General features: G+C 35.7%; 1 protein-coding gene and 1 pseudogene across 2 annotated transcripts in view; one reads left to right on the plus strand and one right to left on the minus strand.

The window, feature by feature from the left end:
• Positions 1-384: 384 nt before the first annotated feature.
• LOC310890433 (adhesion G-protein coupled receptor V1-like) lies at positions 385-2,868 on the minus strand. Its single transcript, XM_083852791.1, has 3 exons — positions 2,781-2,868; positions 1,958-2,160; positions 385-1,304 (listed from the first exon to the last, which is right to left on the minus strand). The coding sequence occupies exons 2-3, from the start codon at positions 2,111-2,113 to the stop codon at positions 1,149-1,151; spliced, it is 312 nt and encodes a 103-aa protein (XP_083708917.1). The 5' UTR covers positions 2,114-2,160; positions 2,781-2,868; the 3' UTR covers positions 385-1,148.
• Positions 2,869-12,801: 9,933 nt separating this feature from the next.
• LOC310890432 (adhesion G-protein coupled receptor V1-like) overlaps positions 12,802-19,386 on the plus strand; it is an 85,568-nt pseudogene continuing 78,983 nt past the window's right edge. The window contains exons 1-4 of the transcript in view: positions 12,802-12,807; positions 13,150-13,254; positions 14,660-14,773; positions 17,662-18,227. The product of the transcript in view is annotated as an adhesion G-protein coupled receptor V1-like (transcript). The remainder of the gene's footprint in view (positions 12,808-13,149; positions 13,255-14,659; positions 14,774-17,661; positions 18,228-19,386) is intronic.

Consider the following 19,386-nt stretch of genomic DNA (forward strand, 5'->3'; position numbering starts at 1 on the left):
CTGCAGAAAACTTAACTAATGGGGACTTCATAAGCTTTGTGTTTGTGTTGGAAAGGCCAAAAAGAAGGCTCATTTTAAAAAGGCTATATAGTTACTGGATTACTAAAGTTAGTTGTAAATTTTCTGTCACAACAATTTGAAAGAGAAAAGTTTGACTCCTTTTAACAAAACAACTATTCAACCAAAAAGACAAAATACGTGAAAAGTCTCAAGACTTTACCAAAAGAATCACTGAGACCATGTTGCACCATAGACACATACAATCATAGCAGAGAGCTGGATTAATTCAAGGAAATCTGATACATCCTCCCAGAAGGGACCACACTTGCAATTTCTGAATTGTTTAAAAAAATAACATCAGTTTAAAAAAAAAAAATCAATTTATGGCTGTCAGTGTTTCTAATTACTTTTCCCTCCAACAAGCTTTACAATCTCCGTTAAAATTTTTCTCAAATGGAAAAAAAAATCTGTAAGGTATTCAGGGGTTTATGTGGCAGCACCACTATGCTTTGCCGTCCCTTCAGACTAGCCCTTCAAACCAATAATTCTTTCAAGTGTTTGTCTTGTTCTTACAGACAGTTATCTACGAGCTACCTCTGCAGCTACAGCTCAGCAAACTCCCTATGGCCCTCAACATCCACAGCCTATTACTGCTATAATCCATTTGACCTATGTATTGCAGTTCTTCTGATTTCACTCATGTGGAAGAAAAAACAAAACAAAACAAAAAAAAACCAAAACAAACAAACAAAAACACAACACTTTGACTGTTTAGCCTTAAATATTTTATAAATATTCCATATTTTTGAAATGCAACATATTGCTAATATATTTTTGCATTATTTTAGTTCTCATTACCAACCATGAAGTTATACAAAGTGAAAAGCAGCAATTGCCTTTAGATGACCTAACAGATGGCAGTGATACACTTTCCCTAATACATGGTAATAATATACTTGCTATGGGATCTGGTTGTTTCCACCAAGGATTAAGAAAAGAACTGAGGAACAGTTCTTCCCTACGAAAAAAGACAGCTGTATGGGGGTGGGGATGTAGAGGTGCTTTTTGTTTGTTTTCAGAAATAACATAGAAAATAATGCCAAGAAAGACAAGATTTTTATGAACGAGTAGAGGTCATGAAAATACAACTAAGGGCCTGATATATGTGCCTTACCTCCTCCCTCTGGGTTCAACAGCTCCACTTTAAACGTTTTTTCTAATTCAGGAATAGTATTATCAGTGATGTTAACAGTAATGTACTTGTATCTTTCTCCTGGCTGAAATTCCAGTGTACCCACAACAGCCTGCAATATAAGAGCTCTTCATATTTTTGTTCAAGTCTAATGTTTTCATCCATATAAAAAAAAGAAACAGAACCTTCATTTTGTCTTTTTCAAAACATCTACTTTTGCTCACTTAAGCTTTAAAAAAAAATCTGAAAAATCTGTTTTACAAAAGAAAAAAAAAAAGAAGAAGACATCTAAGTTGACATACTGGTGAGCATCTGCATTCATGTACATTTTTCTTATTTTTCTGCACAAATGATCAGTTGGACAAGCAAGTGCAGATACATGCAGGTTATTTTGCTAGGCATATACAAATCCCAGTATGTACAAGCATAATGTTAACCTGTACATGCACTTGAATAATATGGTCTGTAACAACAGCAAAACTCACAAATTGCTACACTGGAAACTCTGTTAAGAAAAAAAAAAAAAGTTCAAAACCAGAGGCTTTTCCTAGACAATGCAACTTACTGCAGAGAAAAGAATGGAGAAGTCACATGATGTATATTTTTAAGTGAATATTACATATCCATTTGCCACATCACCTTGTAAAGTAGTCTTTCTGTGAAAGAATCATAGCTGGGCTAGAGCAGTCAAACTGAAAGCTATCTCCACGATAAATAACTCTAATTAATTCCAAAACAATTATACCACCTTGGCAGTTGCCATACCTGATAATCTTTGGGACTGAAAGCTGTGACTGGCACTGTTCTGTATTCCACCAGAACTGTTCCAAGAAGGCCTTGTGCACGAACTACCAGTAATCTGACGTGTCCAGCTTCTTCTTTAATAGTAATATGGGGCACAGAAGAGGCTGGAAGAATCATTTTATCACCTGGCTGAGGAGGTGGCCCCACAGAGAACTGGAGCAGACCTGGAAGACAAGAATTACTACTTACATGGCTTTTCATAACAAATTTTAAAGATGATAAACAATTTAAATAAAGTGATTGATAACATATCTTGTGATGGTTCTGAAATTAAAAACCACATATACCAGTATACCCTTAAGCCTCAATCACACTATTTCCAGAGATGTGCTGTGTGCCTTACCCTCTCTCACTGATATTCTTGTCAGTCTTGATAAAAGGCACAGCACAATAATAAAACCTTCTCTTCCCAAAAGAGCCTCACAGGCCACGGTTTTGCGTATTTACTGGTACAAGACATATGGAGAAATGACTCTCATTGTCAGGAATTCTCATTTGATGAAAAACCTGGACAGGATCAACTACATGCAGAGCCTTTATTTGCCCTCACAAGAGAATCATTGCTTGTTTGGGCAGGGAAGATTTGAGGCCTTTTTGTAAAATTATAAAAGAAAACTAATTCAGTATTCATTCATGTATATAAACAATGAATTAATTCAAGTTAGATAAAGTGGAATATATGAGATTGCTTCCTCAACTATTACAACCAAGCAAAGTTTTCATCTGACTGGAAAGAACTACACAATAATCTGAAACAAAGCTGTATAATTCCCATCATTGTTACCGTATGGGTGGTCACTGGCTTTGATGCTGATATCAGTAGTTTCCTTTTCTGGATCTATACTTGCTCCACTGGTAGGAGTTGAACCTAGTTTCCCATCTCCAGACACTGCAGAGACTAATGTCACACGGAAATATTCATTTAACTCCGGAATGTCATCATCAATAACATGCAAATTTAACACCTAGAGAAGGACCAAATCATGGAGAAATCAAACCATGCAACATTCTTTGATTAGTCAGTCAGCTGTATCTGCTGTATAGTTCTGAAAGCAAAGGACACTATTTTTGCTCTCCACATAAATTCAACTAATTTCTAAGATAACATTTTATGTCTAGAATATGCTTTCCAAAAACAATGCTTCCAAGCTACTGGAAATGGAAGGCATATTTTCTGAATTGTTTCAAACTACATAAATAAGTGATAATAAATACTTGTTTGGTTGGTTTTGTATATCTTCACAAAAGCAGAGTTTAATTTCCATGTACTGAACATGAAATATCTGATAAATTTTAAAATCTTTTTGAAATTATGCTTATGAAGAGACATTACAGTGATTAATCCAATTTAGAGAGCAAATAAATTGAGCTTATTATACCACCTGACACTTTGACCTGCAGATCATACGATTTACTAACATAACCTTGCTCTAAACACGCTAACACATTCACTTCAGAAAATTCCATCTTTCTTTATGTTTCGATATGGTCGGACAAACATATAGAAAACATTTAAGTAGCTGATCATATTTAGAGGCATGGTAATGAGTAGATTACAAATGTCAGTTGAAAGTCCCTTAGGATATCCCACCTGAAGAGCAGCTTGCTACCAGCCCGTTTCTTAGAGCCATGCACATTAGCTCCTCTGTATGTATGCAGTAAATTGGACCAGTAAGCTGTGTAGCAAGAGCCTACATCAGCCATTTTCTGCCACTAGATAGAGTAATGTGGGCCTCGTCTATGTTGCCATGCTAGAAAAGCTTTGGAAATTTCTGCTATATATGATTGTATGAAATGCAGTAATATCATTTCACAGAGAAATAAAGCTGAATGAACAAACTATTATAACATGAATGAACTATTTTCAGATACCACACGCTTTTGCCAGTCATCACATTATCCAGATTCACAGTTCTAGTGAAGTCACTGGGATCCCTGCAAATGACTTCAGCGAATTTGAGTCCACATTGACTTCTGCAGCCTGATATAAGTGAAACTGAGGATGGTATTTTCTACTCACAATTCATCCTTATTATACAAACAATAATAGAAAGTGTATGTTGTTTCTACAGTACTGTGGTCCCGCACCACTTCTTCAAATAAATTTAACAATTCCGTGCTGTACATCAGGATTGAATTCATTGAAACAGATTATTTTTATTTCTATTTCTAGCACACGCTGTTTATTACCACAGAATTTTAATCATAGGACAGCCCACGCTGGATGGGACATCAAAAGATGAAGTTCAATGTTTCATGGAAAAAAAAAAAATAGATGAAATAATCCAGCACCATGTTCAACTGCATCTTAAGCACCCCTGGTGATGGGAATTCTACCATAGAACCATACATTGGTTTGGGCTGGAAGGGACCTTAAAGCCCACCCAGCGCCACCCCCTGCCATGGGCAGGGACACCTCCCCCCAGCCCAGGCTGCCCTCAGCCCCATCCAGCCTGGCCTTGGGCTCTGCCAGGGATGGGGCAGCCGCAGCTCCTCTGGGCAGCCTGGGCCTGGGCCTCACCGCCCTCTGAGGGAAGAATTTCCTCCTTCGCCCCCTCCCTCGCCCTGCTGCCCACGCTGCTGTTGGTGCAGCCCAGGGTACGGGTGGCTTTCTGGGCTGCAAGCACACATTGCCGGCTCATGTCGAGCTTCTCATCAACCACCACGCCCAGGTCCTTCCCCCCCCAAGGGGTGCTCTCAGTGCTTTCTCTGCCCAGCCTGTGTTTGTGCTTGGGATTGCCCTGGCCCAGATGCTGAGGTCGGGACAACCCGACCCTGTCCCTAAGGAAGTCGTTCCAGTAGTTGTAAAAAATTTCAAGACAAAACCTCTCCCACTCTATCTTTGTACTCTTTGCCCTCTGTCTTCTCCTGTGGTTTCTTGAGAAGAGAGAGCCTCTGTCAACTCTGGAGCTGCCCTTTAGGTACTGTAATAATGGGATCAAAGTCCCCTTCTAAAGGGTGAAAAGATCTAACCCCTTGAGTCTTTCCTTAGAGGACAGGTTCTCCAGCTCTTTGATCATCTTTCTGGCCCTCTTTTGGACCTCCAGTCTGCCCACATAATTTTTTAATTGTGGGCCTCTGTAGCTTTGAATTCCTACTCTTCAGTGTATCCTGGTATCCTGGTATTTCTTTTTTCTTTTTCTTTTTTTTTTAAACTAATTCAGATAAGGAATTTCGTAAGACTTTTAGAAAGCTTTCTCAGAAGCAGCTAAAGCTTCCCTTATGTATCATTTCTCTTTCTCTCCCCCAACTCAGAGATGCAATTCTGATTACCAATTTCAGGTGTCTCTAAGGCCAGAATATTGAATAATTTCCTTATGTTCCAGTTGCTCGCACACTTTATGCAGAGGAATAGATTAAAGCAGACAGTAATCATTTCAGGGAGACTCAAAAACAGCTATTGTTACAAGAACACCTTTAATCTCCTGTTTCTGATTTTGAATTTAAAAGGAGACAGAACCTGGATAGCCTTGAGTGCAAGAACAGCAATGAATCTTACTATTGCCTATTTAATTGTTGTGGACATAAATTTGAGTTACAACACTCAGATCAAACCTGATCATTTTCCAATTTCGAAAGTACATGGACTATCTACACTTTTTAAAGTATATGTACACATACACATAAATACAGTTAATATTTTTTATGTATATGTACATATATCTAATATGTACATGCACACATGGTGACTTTTGAACTGACATATACACAGAGCTACAAATAACACTTTCTTGTTGTCAGGGATGGAAAAAAAGAAAGAAAGAAAATATATATATAACAAAAAAATAACAACATAAAATAACAAAATAAAAAATAATAAGAAGAAAAGCCATGTGAAGTAAACACTCTCTAGTATGCAAACCAGCCAAGCACCCTCAGAAGGTATTTTCCAGGAGGTTTGTAAAGGACAGGATGAATTGTTAATAGGAAGGTAGGGTTTACCTCTGATCTCTGCCAAGGAACGAATGTGATAGTGCCACTGCTATTAGAAAAATCGGTAACAGAGTAATTAATGCCAGTGGAATCAACCTGTGAGATAATGTACTTTATATACACATAGTCTAGGGCTCCCCTTGTACGCTCCACAACACAGGATATAGTGGAACCTTCATCAGCAGTCTGGAAGAAAGCAAAAATTTGGAACGTTTATTACTGTCAAAGTAAATCAAGGCAATTTCATTAAATAACACGAAAATATTTAATGCCAGACAAATGTTCAAGTAAAAAATTGCTGTCATGTTACTTTCAGCTCTTTTGGAGTGTTAGGAAGCTGAAACTGACCTTGATGCCAATCAGAACAATCCTAGTGGAATCTGCAAAAGTCTGATGCCTCCCTGAGGACTATTAAGGTAACAAATAACAATACACTGCAGTTCGTCCTGGACACAACCCCTTTCCTAAAACTATGCGTCAGAGACAGAATCAATATGCTTGAAATGTACCTGTCGAAAGCAAATGAAACTATTGCTTTATAATAACGTCAATATTGTAATTTTCCTTAGCAATAATTTAAAGAAAGATTTGGATCAGCACTTTCTCTAACCAGACACACTATGGATAGAAATAAACTATACCATCATCATTCAGAAAAACAGATTTTTCTCTTCTACTGTCCTCCTTACAATTCTGTATCTTCACAGATAACATGACTTCTGCAGCGACAACTTCACGTCTCTGGAATGAAGCTTTAATTGGTACTGACCTTCTATTTTAGAAAATAACGTTCATAAAATTAACATAGAAAATAATTTTATCTGAAAGTTATTGGAAAGGTTAAAGCTATCTTATGCATTAGATAAATTTCAGGGCTGCTTTGTAAGAAAGCATAGATACTGTGTGTGACTTCAGCTGCCTAGTAGACAGATATGCACAGTTAAACTACTGGTAAAAAAATGCTGTGTTCCTGCATCACCACTAAGAGCTCTAATACTTCCCTGGTGAAATGGACATATGATAGGTGCAAAACAATTACCGTGCCATATAATTATTTTTTTTCTTCATGGTTGGCTGATGATCTGTGGCATCACAGCGTATCAGAGGTACTTGAACCTGAAGGAATCTATTATCATAGCATATGGTAGGCACACAATAAGCAAACTGAACCAAACTGAAAACTAGTATCACTCAGGCAAGACAGTTATTTTAAAAACATCATAAGCACTTTGATTAAAAAAGAATGTAATTAAAGCTCATAAGAGTTCCCAAATGAAAACTGTATTAAATTTTTTTTTCCACAAAATAATCCAATACCAGTAGAGATAGCTATCATGTTATTCCCCCTTATAATTGATTAAAGAAGTAAAGAATGATTTATGTTTATTTCAAGCCTCCTCAAAAAGTAGCAAGTTTACACTCTGCATATAGAATGGATACCACTGAAAAAAGATTTCATCTGTTAAAACTAAAACAACAAAAAAACCCACTACTAAATCAACCAACTGACATCAAACATATGCAAATTATAACTTAGTTTATGACAGCAAATGAAGGTGGAAAAATCCATAACACTTTGTCATTGCATGATCTCTAGTAAAATTATCTCAAACACATCATGTGACACAGAAAACTAAAATAAAAATCTTTGCAATAATCCATTCTCAAAAAAAAACCAGAGAATTAAATCTTACATTTTAACTGGTAACTCAAATGTAACAGAAGTGAAGGTAAAATATTTTTCTAGAAAAAAAAAAATTAAGCCTTAGTCTTCAGTTTATATAGTAAACTAAATTTTCTTAACCATTTTTTTCTTTAGTTTTTTAAAATTATATAGTAAATCCCAGTGGAACTGAGGTTGTATTAACAGAACATATGCATCTCCAAATCCTAGGAAAACTTTGCTTAACCACAAAAGCAAACACTGCAAAATCTAGGGTTTGTTCAGGTCACTTGGTCCTGCCATTTAGCTTTCTGTGCCTGAAATATCACCTACAATTTCCATTATGACCACCTTACCTCAGGGATACATGCTCCAGTGAAGCCAAATAAACCATTAGCATTATCACTTTTCTGTATTCTTAATCTTGCTGTGGTGTTTTCTTGTGAAATTCGAGCTCCACCACGCACAGAAATGAGCTTTAGTATGAATAATTCTTCTCCTTCTTCCTCTTTGTCATCCTTTGCAGACACGATGAATGATTTATTGGTCTCTCCTTGCCAATACTCCAAATACCCAGAGACAGGGTGGACATCACTTTTTGCAGGAGTTGCATGAAGTTCATAGATCTCTGCTCGTGTCAACTTACGCTCATAAAGCCTTACATCCTGCATTAACCCTGTGTACCTACTGCTGCCGTTGATTCCTGCTCCAATTCTTACTATTCCTGGACCTGAGAAGGAAATTATAATTTTTTCTCATGTTATTGTATTTGTATGAAACAGTCAGCAACTGACTACCTGTTTTTCTTAAAAACCAATGGTAAACTGTTCATTGTCCCTGGATGAGGAATCATATTGATCTTGAGATCCAAAATCAGGAGGTTCCTTGAGCCTCATCTCAATGTTACAGGTAAGTCCTCACAGGCCAAACAATTCCATCCTATGCTGTCCAAGTTTTTCATCCTATTAGTTCTAGCAGCACATTATCATCATCCCTCATTTTTATAAGTCTTAGAGACTTGAGGCTCCCTCTTTCCTCCACAGATTTTCAGAGCAGAACTGCAACCCCTTTTAGCCCTTGTTTTGCTGAACAAATCCTACTTTGTTTCCCTCTGCTAGGGCAGCTGATCCATTCTGATGATACTCATGATTACTGCATTAACCCTTCTGGACATCCATTTCATCCACCACACTGTAATTCCATGCAAATTCCAAACTCTTTTTACAACAGCATTTATATTTCTCTGTCTCCAAACTATAGGATCACAGCTGCCTCATATTCATTCCTACTCTATCCTATTCTGTGCCATGCTATGCTCTTGTGCTAAAACACACACATCAGCTGTTTTCAGTTGCCTTTCAGAAAACGAAAGAAAACAAACAAACAAAAAAAGCTGTGCTCTTCAGTGTATTGTCATACATATGACACTGAGTGGCAGTTGTAGAGATGAGCAACCACAGGAACTGATAAAAGTCCCAGGGCACAAAGTGGAGGATGCTGAGAAAAACTGGGCTGCTATGCACACCACTGTGTATTACCCAACATTCAACGGAGAGAGATGACATACTTGCCTTACTATTGCATTATCCCCAGACACACGCCATCCCCACTAATAAAGAAAATTTACAGCACAGACATATCCTTCTAGCAATAAAAGCATAATTGCATTTCACATATATTTGTTCTAGAAACCGAGGGAGGGAAAAAAAAAAAACCTCTCAGCCTCTCAGCTTAGCTACAGTACTGCAAGTGTGATGGAAATTACTAATTGCAGAAGTACTATTCTTTTTACAAATGGAAAATTTGATTTCTTAAACTTCAACCTGGAATTTTAAAAGCAGAAATAAAATAGTACACCATACAATTAATAGTCCTCTACTCTCACTCAACATCGCAGCAGTTTGAATTTTTTAGAACATTCACACAATTTCCATAGGCTTTCTGAAAATCCTCAAAGAATTCTTATCCATTCCTTTCAATTAACTTAACAGATATAATCATTTCAGTGTATTTCTTCCACCTTTGAAGTGGCTAGACTATGCATTTCAGAGCTTTATATATGGAGAAAAATAGCAAAGGCTCACCATCAAGAATTGCTTCTCCTTTTAGACTCTTCATTCCTCCCAGAACTAGAATTCCATCAACGTAAAATTCAATTATACTTTCATCCAGAGTAATCAGAACGTGAAGCCAAGTATTCTCATCCAGGTATTTCATGACTGATGTTTTAGCCATGTATGTCATATTGGACCCTAATGCTGTATAATGAAGCACTACAGAAACATGAGAATCATTTGTCTGAATTTTCACACCATAATATAAAGTCCCATTATCGTTATCCTTTTCAACTATATAGCCATCTGTACTGACATTAGGAATTAACCAAGCTGAAAATGTAAAATTGGTTACTGCATTATTTCCATTGTTATGGGTATTCAGGACCGATAATGCCAAATGCATCCTCTTTTCCACTGAAATACAGAGCGTCTGTTCCACTGTGATGGCGCCTCATGTGGGGCTGTGATTGTACTGAGCTTGGGAATGATCCAAGCAACAAGAAATCTACCATTGATGGCAGTCCAGCTTGGAAGGTACTAGACAGTATTTCCCAACCTAGTCGGACAACACCAAAGGTGCCTTGCTGTCTCCAGATGGTGAAGTCCGTAATATAGGAAAGGTCATCTTCAGAAAGAGTATCTTCCACTATCTCTCTGTCCTGGCTCTCTGGATCTATAACAAACACTCCAAAAGGGTCATCATTGAAAGGGATCATGACAGTTACAGTAGGACTGGTTTCAGATAACTGACCACCAGGACCAGGAGACCCACCTGCGTAATAGAAGTTAGAGTAAAAGTTAATGATTAAACAACACACTCAGAAAAAAGTTTCAAAGTACTTTTTTTTTTTTTTAATAAAACAAGTTTCTAAAAAAACCTCAAACCCTCCTTTAAGATCCTCTGGACTTATAGCAAATGATCTAACTTGAAAATTACATAGGTTAATTGTATTATTCTTAAAACACTGTGCTGATGTAATTTCAGTAGAAAACAAACCCACATGCTATTTTTCAGCTGTAAAACACACAGATGTCTTTCAGGTGAAACATGACAAGGTCCATCTTTTCTTAATTAGCCAATAAGGTAGGTTACCTTTGATTCGTTTGATAAGCATGGGGGCCAAATTCAATTCTTGTATTGCTCAAAGACTTACAGGAATAGAGAATGGCAAAATCTTGCCTGTTGCCTCTGATACAGAAGTACATACACCTTGCAGAAACAGTAACCAGTTGTGTGTTAAAACTGCTGCCCAGTCCTGGTGTTAGTCATCTATCTTTGCACAGTAAGAATTCATGATATGAAGATCATGTTGTGAATGGAGAATCTCCGTGTTCAAAGTGTACAGTGATCTACCTGTTATAAGCAGGAAATCTTTTGTACATCCGTATGGACTTCACTTACAGGAAAGGCCAACACACATTTTCACTTGTATCAGAGCACAGAAGACCATGAATAGTACTAAAGTGGAATTAATCCAGATTAGGAAATGTGTCCAGTAGCAATTTAAAGTTGTAATTTAAGTCATGTGAAGTGGTAACTACAAGTATTTTACCTCCTCTAGGGAAACAAACAAACAAAAAAGCAACCTCTATTATGGTAGACACACATAACCTTTAATACCTTTGTTATTTCTTTGTTAGTATCTTTGTTTTATATTTTGTGCATGGAGATCTATGTATCTGAAATTCAGAACTCTTGGTTTTTGAAATGAAACTTCTGAACTTTAAGAAGTTTAATTTCAAAAACCAAGAGGCATCCCTTTTAAAGTTCAGATCACCAAAATGTGTTTAACAGTAATTCGGGAACTGAGTAACTCTCTATATATGGAAATCAAGATTAAATGAAAAATAAGACCTAAAACCTTACCAGAAAAGCATAGGATATCAAGACATGATTCAGAGCAATGCTCTTTCTAGTGTTGGTTTCTTTTTGATTGATTAAACATAACTCTTTTCTACCAGATATGAAGGAAATGGTGATATGGAAGACAATACCTGAAGCATTCACCAACTTTAGAATGTAAAATTCATTGAATTCAGGAATTCTATCTGAAATGGCACGTAGTGTTATTGACTTCGACCTTTCACCATCCATGAAGCACACAGTCCCATAAGTTTCATAGAATTCTTCTCCTGGCTTCAGTGCAGAGTTATTATCAAACAACTGCCAGGTCAAAGAAACATTGCCGAAGTGTCCTCTGTGTCTCAAAATCCTGTTCAGTGATACAGAAAGAATGAGAGTCCTGGCAGGCATGCATCAGCGTTGAGTAGAAAAGGAAAATGTGGAGACTCCTTTTACTGTAATCTTCCTTACAGTAAGAAGTAATATACTATGTAATATAAAGTAAAATACTAATATACTACAACTGTTCCATGAAGCCTTCCTTTTAAAGGCAACCACTTTTGCAGTACAATTCTACTCCCGGAATACGTACTTTAGAAAACAGAAGTAGCATACGCAGGTCCATGCAGAATACTACTGTGAAGCTACACATCACTGTGTCTTGTAATTCCAATTTATAATAATAAATATGAATGCATAATAGTTCAGAAAGTTAACATTAAAAATTAATATACTTGGACACTCTTAGACAGGAAAGAGAATCATCTACATTTAACCACAAACGTTTCTCCTTTCAGTCATCAAGTCTACTTAAACTTTTTCTTACACTTGTATTAAATTAGAATTACATTCTGAATTACATTCAGTTTTGAAATGTAGCATGTAAACAAAGAAGTAGCTTCTGAATATAAACCTGTTCCTCTGAAGAGCAGGCACAGCTTCTTGCAGTAGGGTTAATTACCAATTACTGAGGGAACATTGTCATAATATATGCATTTTATAACACCCTCTGGGATAAGATGCTGTTGTTACTCCAGCAGATGATATTTGCAATAATACAGAGGTTGTATTAGTAGAACGAGTAGCTATGCCTTATTGACAGCATTCTGACAATATAATTTTGTATAGGACTTCTCTGAAAAAACATAAGAACATAAGAAAATGTTAGAGCCACAGTACTAAGCCAAGCTGCTTCTGGGATTTGTGGATATCTTCAAAATCTGTTACCTACAATAGCCTAAAAAAGTGACCAGTGACCTAAATGATTGTCCTGAGTACATTTATAGCTAGCTATCTAATAAACGACTTCATGATGGTGAAAACCTATTTTTAATGGGTGTAGGAGCTCCTAAAAATACCAGTGATGATATGTCAGTGCTTTGTGTATGTTGACTATGTTCATTTACAGAAACAAACAAACAACAACAACAACAAAAACACACAAATTGCATTACGTGATACATTTTTATCTGAAATCTTTTAAGGTTTTCATTAGCTGAACTAATTGGTTGCTAGGAAATGTATGCCATCAGTGGACTGGTTTGCGGATTGGATTAACTTGTCTGTGGGAGTTTGATATTTCTATGGTAACAGTTTCTTCATTCTGCTGTGATATTTGATCTGTGTCTGATTGTCTGTTCCTTTTCTTCCTCATTAGTCTGCCTTAATCACAGTGAATGAGCCCAGGGGCAGAAATGAATTTGTGCCGCTCACTCTAATTAGAGAGAGGGGAACCTATGGGACGGTCGTCATAACTTTTGAGGTGAGTTTATCCAAAAGACTTCATACAGTAGTCTGTTGGATTAAACTGAGAGGCTGTAATCATAATTTATTGAAGTGTTTGCAAAAGGGGAAGAAGGACAAAATACCTACATCTACATTAGGTAGATCTGTTTCATAAAAGGGATTCATATTAACCGTCATATAGAAAATACTGTAATTATCTGACTGTTTAATTGACTGTTTAACGTTAAGAGGTACTAGAGAAAACCGAGTATATTCTGTCATTTAGAAAGGTACGTGAGGCAACATCAGTATGTATTACTAGAAAATAATGCATATTAAGTATGTAAGAAGTGTCTTATCTAAGTTTTTTTAATTTTTTTAAAAAATATTTATTTTACATACAAATATTCAAGTGAGTCTTTAATGATTATCCCAACTTTGAACTGTGAGTGCTCAGGATTTGGTGAATTTCTGTATCTATAATCATCTGTATCTTGATCTCTATCTTGAATCCCCTGCAAATGAAGCTTTTGAAATAATTAATCATGTTGAATACTTATCCTGTTATTTACATATGTGATTTGAATGTGATACAATTACTGACTTCATTGCTTTCTTTTTCTTATCTAGCTCAGACTCTATTATTTACTTTAAAATTATATATAAAATCTTTCATATAGATATTTCTGTACTAGTTGCCTGGTCCTATAGGGTAAGGCTTTAATCTAGACCTCAAAGCTTTAGTCTAGACCTGTCAAAACCAGAAAAGCTTTGCACTGGATTTTATTAATACTAAATATAGCATGAATAGTTAAAGTACTGAATATGATTCTCTGTGCAATTTTTTGCAAATATGTTTGTTTTAAGGTACAGTAAATCTTACTCTCTGGACAATTACTTAGGTCTGTCTCACATCATTATATATGTATGTTGAAAAATAATTTACAAAATGTTCTAAAACCAAAAAATCCCATATGACCTTTAAGAGGCTTTGTAGTATTTTGAGTTTGACTGTTAAATTTAGTATCTTTAATATCACAAGTTAAGATAGAAGGGACACAAAACCAGTAAGTACTATTACTTTGTCTTGGAATTTATTATGAAATACTATTGATTCAAACTGAATTTGCATGAATATCCTTTCTGTAATATGAAAGAGTCAGTTATGCATCAGAATATACTAAAGAGTCCCCATAGGCCTATATGGAAGTAGTTTTCTTCCTCTTATTCTGGAAATACGGGATTTCTTCAGAGTGGTTGTTCTGACTTACACTGTCTGCCAGAAAAGAGCAGATTTTCACAACTGAATGTTCATGTAAGTTGTAAGTTGGAGATGGCTTGCATTTGTTATGCAAGTCACACTGCATATTGGTTATTGTACTTGCACTGGATTTGTATTCCTGCTTTATAGACTTCTCATCAGACAAATCAATTCTTTGCAGATAAAAGATGGTCCAAACCCAGCTGAAGAAGACCTAAGTCCAGCTAAGGGAAATATTACATTCACACCTGGGAGATCAAAGCTGATTTATAATTTAACAGTGCTTGATGATCAGGTAGGAACAAGCTGACTTCATCTTAGGCTTTGATACGTAGAAGGTTAACTGAAGTTCTGGAAAGACTTAGAGTAATAAGTTACAAAAAGGCTTGGCTTAAATAAGGTTAAAAGCAGTTCTATTTGATGAAGTGATGTTAAATTTTGGCTCTCTGGTCTATTATTTTTACTCTTTCCAAGCTCCCTCTTTAATTCTCATCAGTGAATAGTTTTAGTTTATGTGCATATCCTGGCTGAGCAGACATGTTATCTTTGTCACTAAAGAAAGAATATTACACATTGAAGATTCACAGGGAAAAGGCAGATTCAAAAATATTTTTTGTCGTTGTTTGTTTGTGGTTTTTTTTTTTCAAATATGTTTCAGGGTAGAAACATATTTGAAAAAATCCTAAAAATAGATGAGATTCCTGAAACAAACATGCAGTCTTGTGGAAAGCATGAATACTAGGTGATAATTAACATTTTTCTGTTTTCAGATTGGCCAATTGAAAAAAAAAAACAACACACACACAAAAAAACCAAACCAAAACAAAAAAAAACCACAACATAACTCATAGGTTGTGAGGCTTTCTTTTTATCTCAGAGTAAACAAAACATTCTTCTAATTTGCAACTTGTGATTTTCCTTTTTTCTTACCTGCACTTTTCTTTTGTGTTTTTCTTTTCCTTTATAATAAGCTTAAGAGGGAAAACTGAGACATCAAAATAAGTATATATGATACAAAACAACTTAGTAAGAAATTCATAAGAAAACAATAATGGTGAAAGGTGTGTGTCTCAGAAGTGAGCACAGAACTGTAAAGCAGCTTGTTTCCTTTTTACTCTTAGTTATAAAAAATGTCCTTCCACATTTCTACTGATACTCTAGTGTTAAGAGGCTGTGCCAACCTGGGGTGCTGAAGTGTAGAAACATCTCTTTCCAATTCAATGTAATATTTCAGTGACTTACACACAGAAATAAATTATTAGGGTCTTTTCTCTTGGGAGGATGTGATTTTATTTATTTTTATTCTGAGAAATGCTCTCAAACTTCTGTTTCTAAAAGTTTGATCTGTATTTGGTGTGTCTAGTCAACGTCTTTCCACTCTTTGAAAGTCTTTCACAAGTGTATGTGAAAGATGAATTTTGCACAAAAACCTTTATTGATGATGATGATGATAGAGTTCACAAGAATCCAGTAACACTACTGTCAGAACTTAATTTGAGCTTTTAGGATCTGAGTTAGGGAAACCAATGAAACAAGTATTTTTCTGAATTGTGCAGCCTTACAGAAGGTAGGGGACTGCAGTTCTGATTTCCACAGCTCTGCATTTATAGTACTTTTCCTGTGCAGGTTTCCTTTTTAAGTATAATTGCAACTTTAAGAGAAAATTAAAGAGGCAAGGCAGCACTGGAAATCATTTATACTATTATATTCGAAGTTTGACTCATGTATTTATTGGTCAATCATGATGTAATTGAAAGCTCCACAATGCCTTATTTATGTAGGATACTAAGATTTTATCTGCAACTAAAATGGCATGTACGTTCTGACTGTCAAATGCGTATTTTTGTACTGCAAGACAGTATATGAACTAGTGAACTAAAACAAGCGTAAGTTAACATCAATTTTAATAAGATAAAATAGGAAATAGTAGTGTAGGAGAGAGGTGACAGAGAGCTTGCAAATCTCACGCTGGAAAAAAAAACAAACAACCTGCATCAGTCAATAATATTATGCAAGTTTAAGTGCCACAAGTCAAACAAGGGACAAAATTGGCCTCAGCTACAAAGACAGCGGCGTGCATACCCTTTGTGCCCTGAAACAGGATCTAAGGGTGGCCAATTAACAAATGTGTAAAAAGAGAAGAAATATTGGACCACAAGGAATTCTGAACTTTTTTTGCTCAGTAAACAGAACTACATGGAAAGGATTCATCAGCCCTATAACAAAGCAATGCCATTAGTAACACATAAGCAATTTTGTTGTGGAATTTATCTCAGAAGCAAATAATACTGTTTTTTCTGAGAGTCCACAACAAGAATGAGATGTGAGGATCTTATGTAATATTTAAATATTTCCTTCTAATCTCTCTGTATTAATAAAATAATGATATTTTCCAGTTCAACAGACTTAGCCTATCAAGACTGGGGAATAAAATGTAATAATATAAAGTAAAAAATATTAAATTCTGCAATTCAAGGCTTATAAACCCTTCTTTTTTGTCTGCTGCATCAGTTATTAGAGACTAAAGAGCTAAAACTAAAGTGCAGTTCTAAACAAACCACATGTAGAAATGCCAAAGTCTAATTAATAGATAAGCATCAGCAAGCACATTCTCAGAGCTGTGACTGAAGCTGTGCTGGGAATGTGAGTCTGTCTGAAAGTAGGAACTGTTCTTTTTCCCGTTGAATAGGAACAAAAGGGCCAAGGTAGGTTGTGTTCATATGTTGTTCCTCTGTTCTTTCAGGCATGCATAGATGTAAAATGGTGTTAACATCAGCAAATAAAGATGTCAGACTAAATAACTGTCAGGAACACTTGTGTCCAAGCAGAGCAACTTCCACAAGTTGAGTTAGGATCTCCTCACACTCTCTAGTTGGAAAGATAGAGCTTCATCTGATTCTTGCCTAGTTTTTGTTTGCCCTTTTTTTTTTTTTGTCTTTTCCCACTTTTTCATATTTCCATAGCATAGAAGTATGTCTTAGAAAATGGAAACATTCAATTTTGAGAAGGGATTTTCAAAGTTGCAAGCGAGTTTCTTTTTGCCTGTTTATTTTAATGTGAAAAGGGTTGTAATGTTTATATTATTTCCCTTTATTGCTAAATATACATAACATATTTCTAAGTAAGTGTTCTGCATGTATTTGAAATGGGACTTACACCCTGTTGCTACTATTATTTTTCCAGATACCTGAAAATGATGAATTGTTTGTTGTTCATCTCAGGAGTGTGGAGGGAGGGGCTGAAATCAACACCACAAGGAATTCTGTTCAGATTAATATTAAGAAAAATGACAGCCCTGTGCGATTTGCTCAGAGCACTTACATGGTGCCTGAGGAAGTCGAAATGCTCACAATTCAAGTGATTCGTGGTAAGGATGACAGTGGAAAATTAATTGGACCTGATGAATGTGAAGTCTCCGTCAGTTACACCATCATAACTGGGAATTCAACAGCACACGCGCAGCTCAATTTAGACTTCCTAGATCTTCAGCCAAATACAACTATTGTCTTCACACCTCTAGTTCATGAAGTATATATGAAATTCAAGATCCTTGATGATGCCATACCAGAAATTGCTGAGACCTTCCAAATTATGCTCCTTAAGGACACGTTACAGGGAGATGCTGTTTTGGTTAATCCATCTGTTGTTCACGTCACCATCCAACCAAATGATAAACCCTATGGAGTGCTTTCAATCAACAGTATCCTGTTTACTCAAACTGTTATCATTGATGAAGACCAAATTTCAAGGTACTACAGATCTTCAAACAGTATCTCGTCATGTTAAGGGATTTGTTTGGCACTGTAAAGCATCCTTAGGATTTCACTGACAGTAATTATAAAATCAGTAGTGAAAAATTAATATAGAAATCACCTACTGTGTAATTATTATAAACGATATAGAATTTTCAAGGGAGAAAATGTCTAATTATGCAGAAGTATTTTAATATTTATGAACTATATATGAGAACTGTAAATATTTAATGACATTATCAAAATACTGAAAAACCCTTAATCTAAAAGATGGATCAGTGAAGTTGTGATGCGGCCACACACCCATTCATACAAGTGGAAAATATATTTCAGGCTTCCTTTCCCAGTAAATCTTTGTCTATACTGTATTTAAAGTCAGTCTCTGGTTAAAAAATGGTGGTGAGTGTCTTCTGTGAAGTACTGAATACCCATAGACTTCCAAAAAAGTTAAATACATGTAATTTTACAGATAAATTAAAAACAAATCTCCACACACATCTTTACAAGCAGAACTAATATCTATACAATATTGCCAGTTTTAGTAAAAATGTCCACTGCTAGCTAGTGATGGTGGTTCATCCCCAGAGAAAGAGGTAATGTATCAACCTATGATTTTATGAACAATTTCTAGTATGTAGAGCCCAGCACTTCAATATTCACTTTTTTTTTTTTTCTTTCTTATACACAGATACAGGAAACGTGACATTTCCATAATCACAAATATTGATAAATTATATTTCAGTGCATAGGCAAATAGTTGAGTCACTTTATTTTAAATAAAATCATTATTTAAACACTCATGCCTGACAATTGTATTTTGATATAGTCCATAAAACAGTGTAGAAATTTAGTTGAGAAAAAGTTTTCTGAAATTTAACATCTTTCCTGAGAAAAAATATAAACATGCCAACTTTCCTCTTCTCAGTATCTTTCTTACTGTAAACAAAATAAATTTTAACTAATGTCTTTAGATATATTACTCATGTCTTTATGTATATTATCTCATGAATAAGCAACCTGAGAAAAGTCTACTTCTGTGGTATGATTTCACAAATTTTAAGTCCTGACTCAAATGTCAGTAGCAGCAGTTAATATCGATTCCACTGAAGTCAGTATAAATCTTCCAGGGAACAGATAGCTAAGTAAACCGATATTA

This window comes from Anser anser (genome assembly GCF_964211835.1).
Source record: "Anser anser genome assembly, contig: HAP1_SCAFFOLD_136, whole genome shotgun sequence".
NCBI lineage: Eukaryota > Metazoa > Chordata > Aves > Anseriformes > Anatidae > Anser > Anser anser.

What these genes read in the sequence shown, in the direction of transcription:
- LOC310890433 (XM_083852791.1), bottom strand. Translation starts at nt 2,113, where the DNA reads ATGATTCTTCCAGCCTCTTCTGTGCCCCATATTACTATTAAAGAAGAA. An exon ending in TCAGTCCCAAAGATTATCAG is followed by an intron (nt 1,305 to 1,957) that starts GTATGGCAACTG and finishes CTTATATTGCAG; the next exon opens with GCTGTTGTGGGTACACTGGA.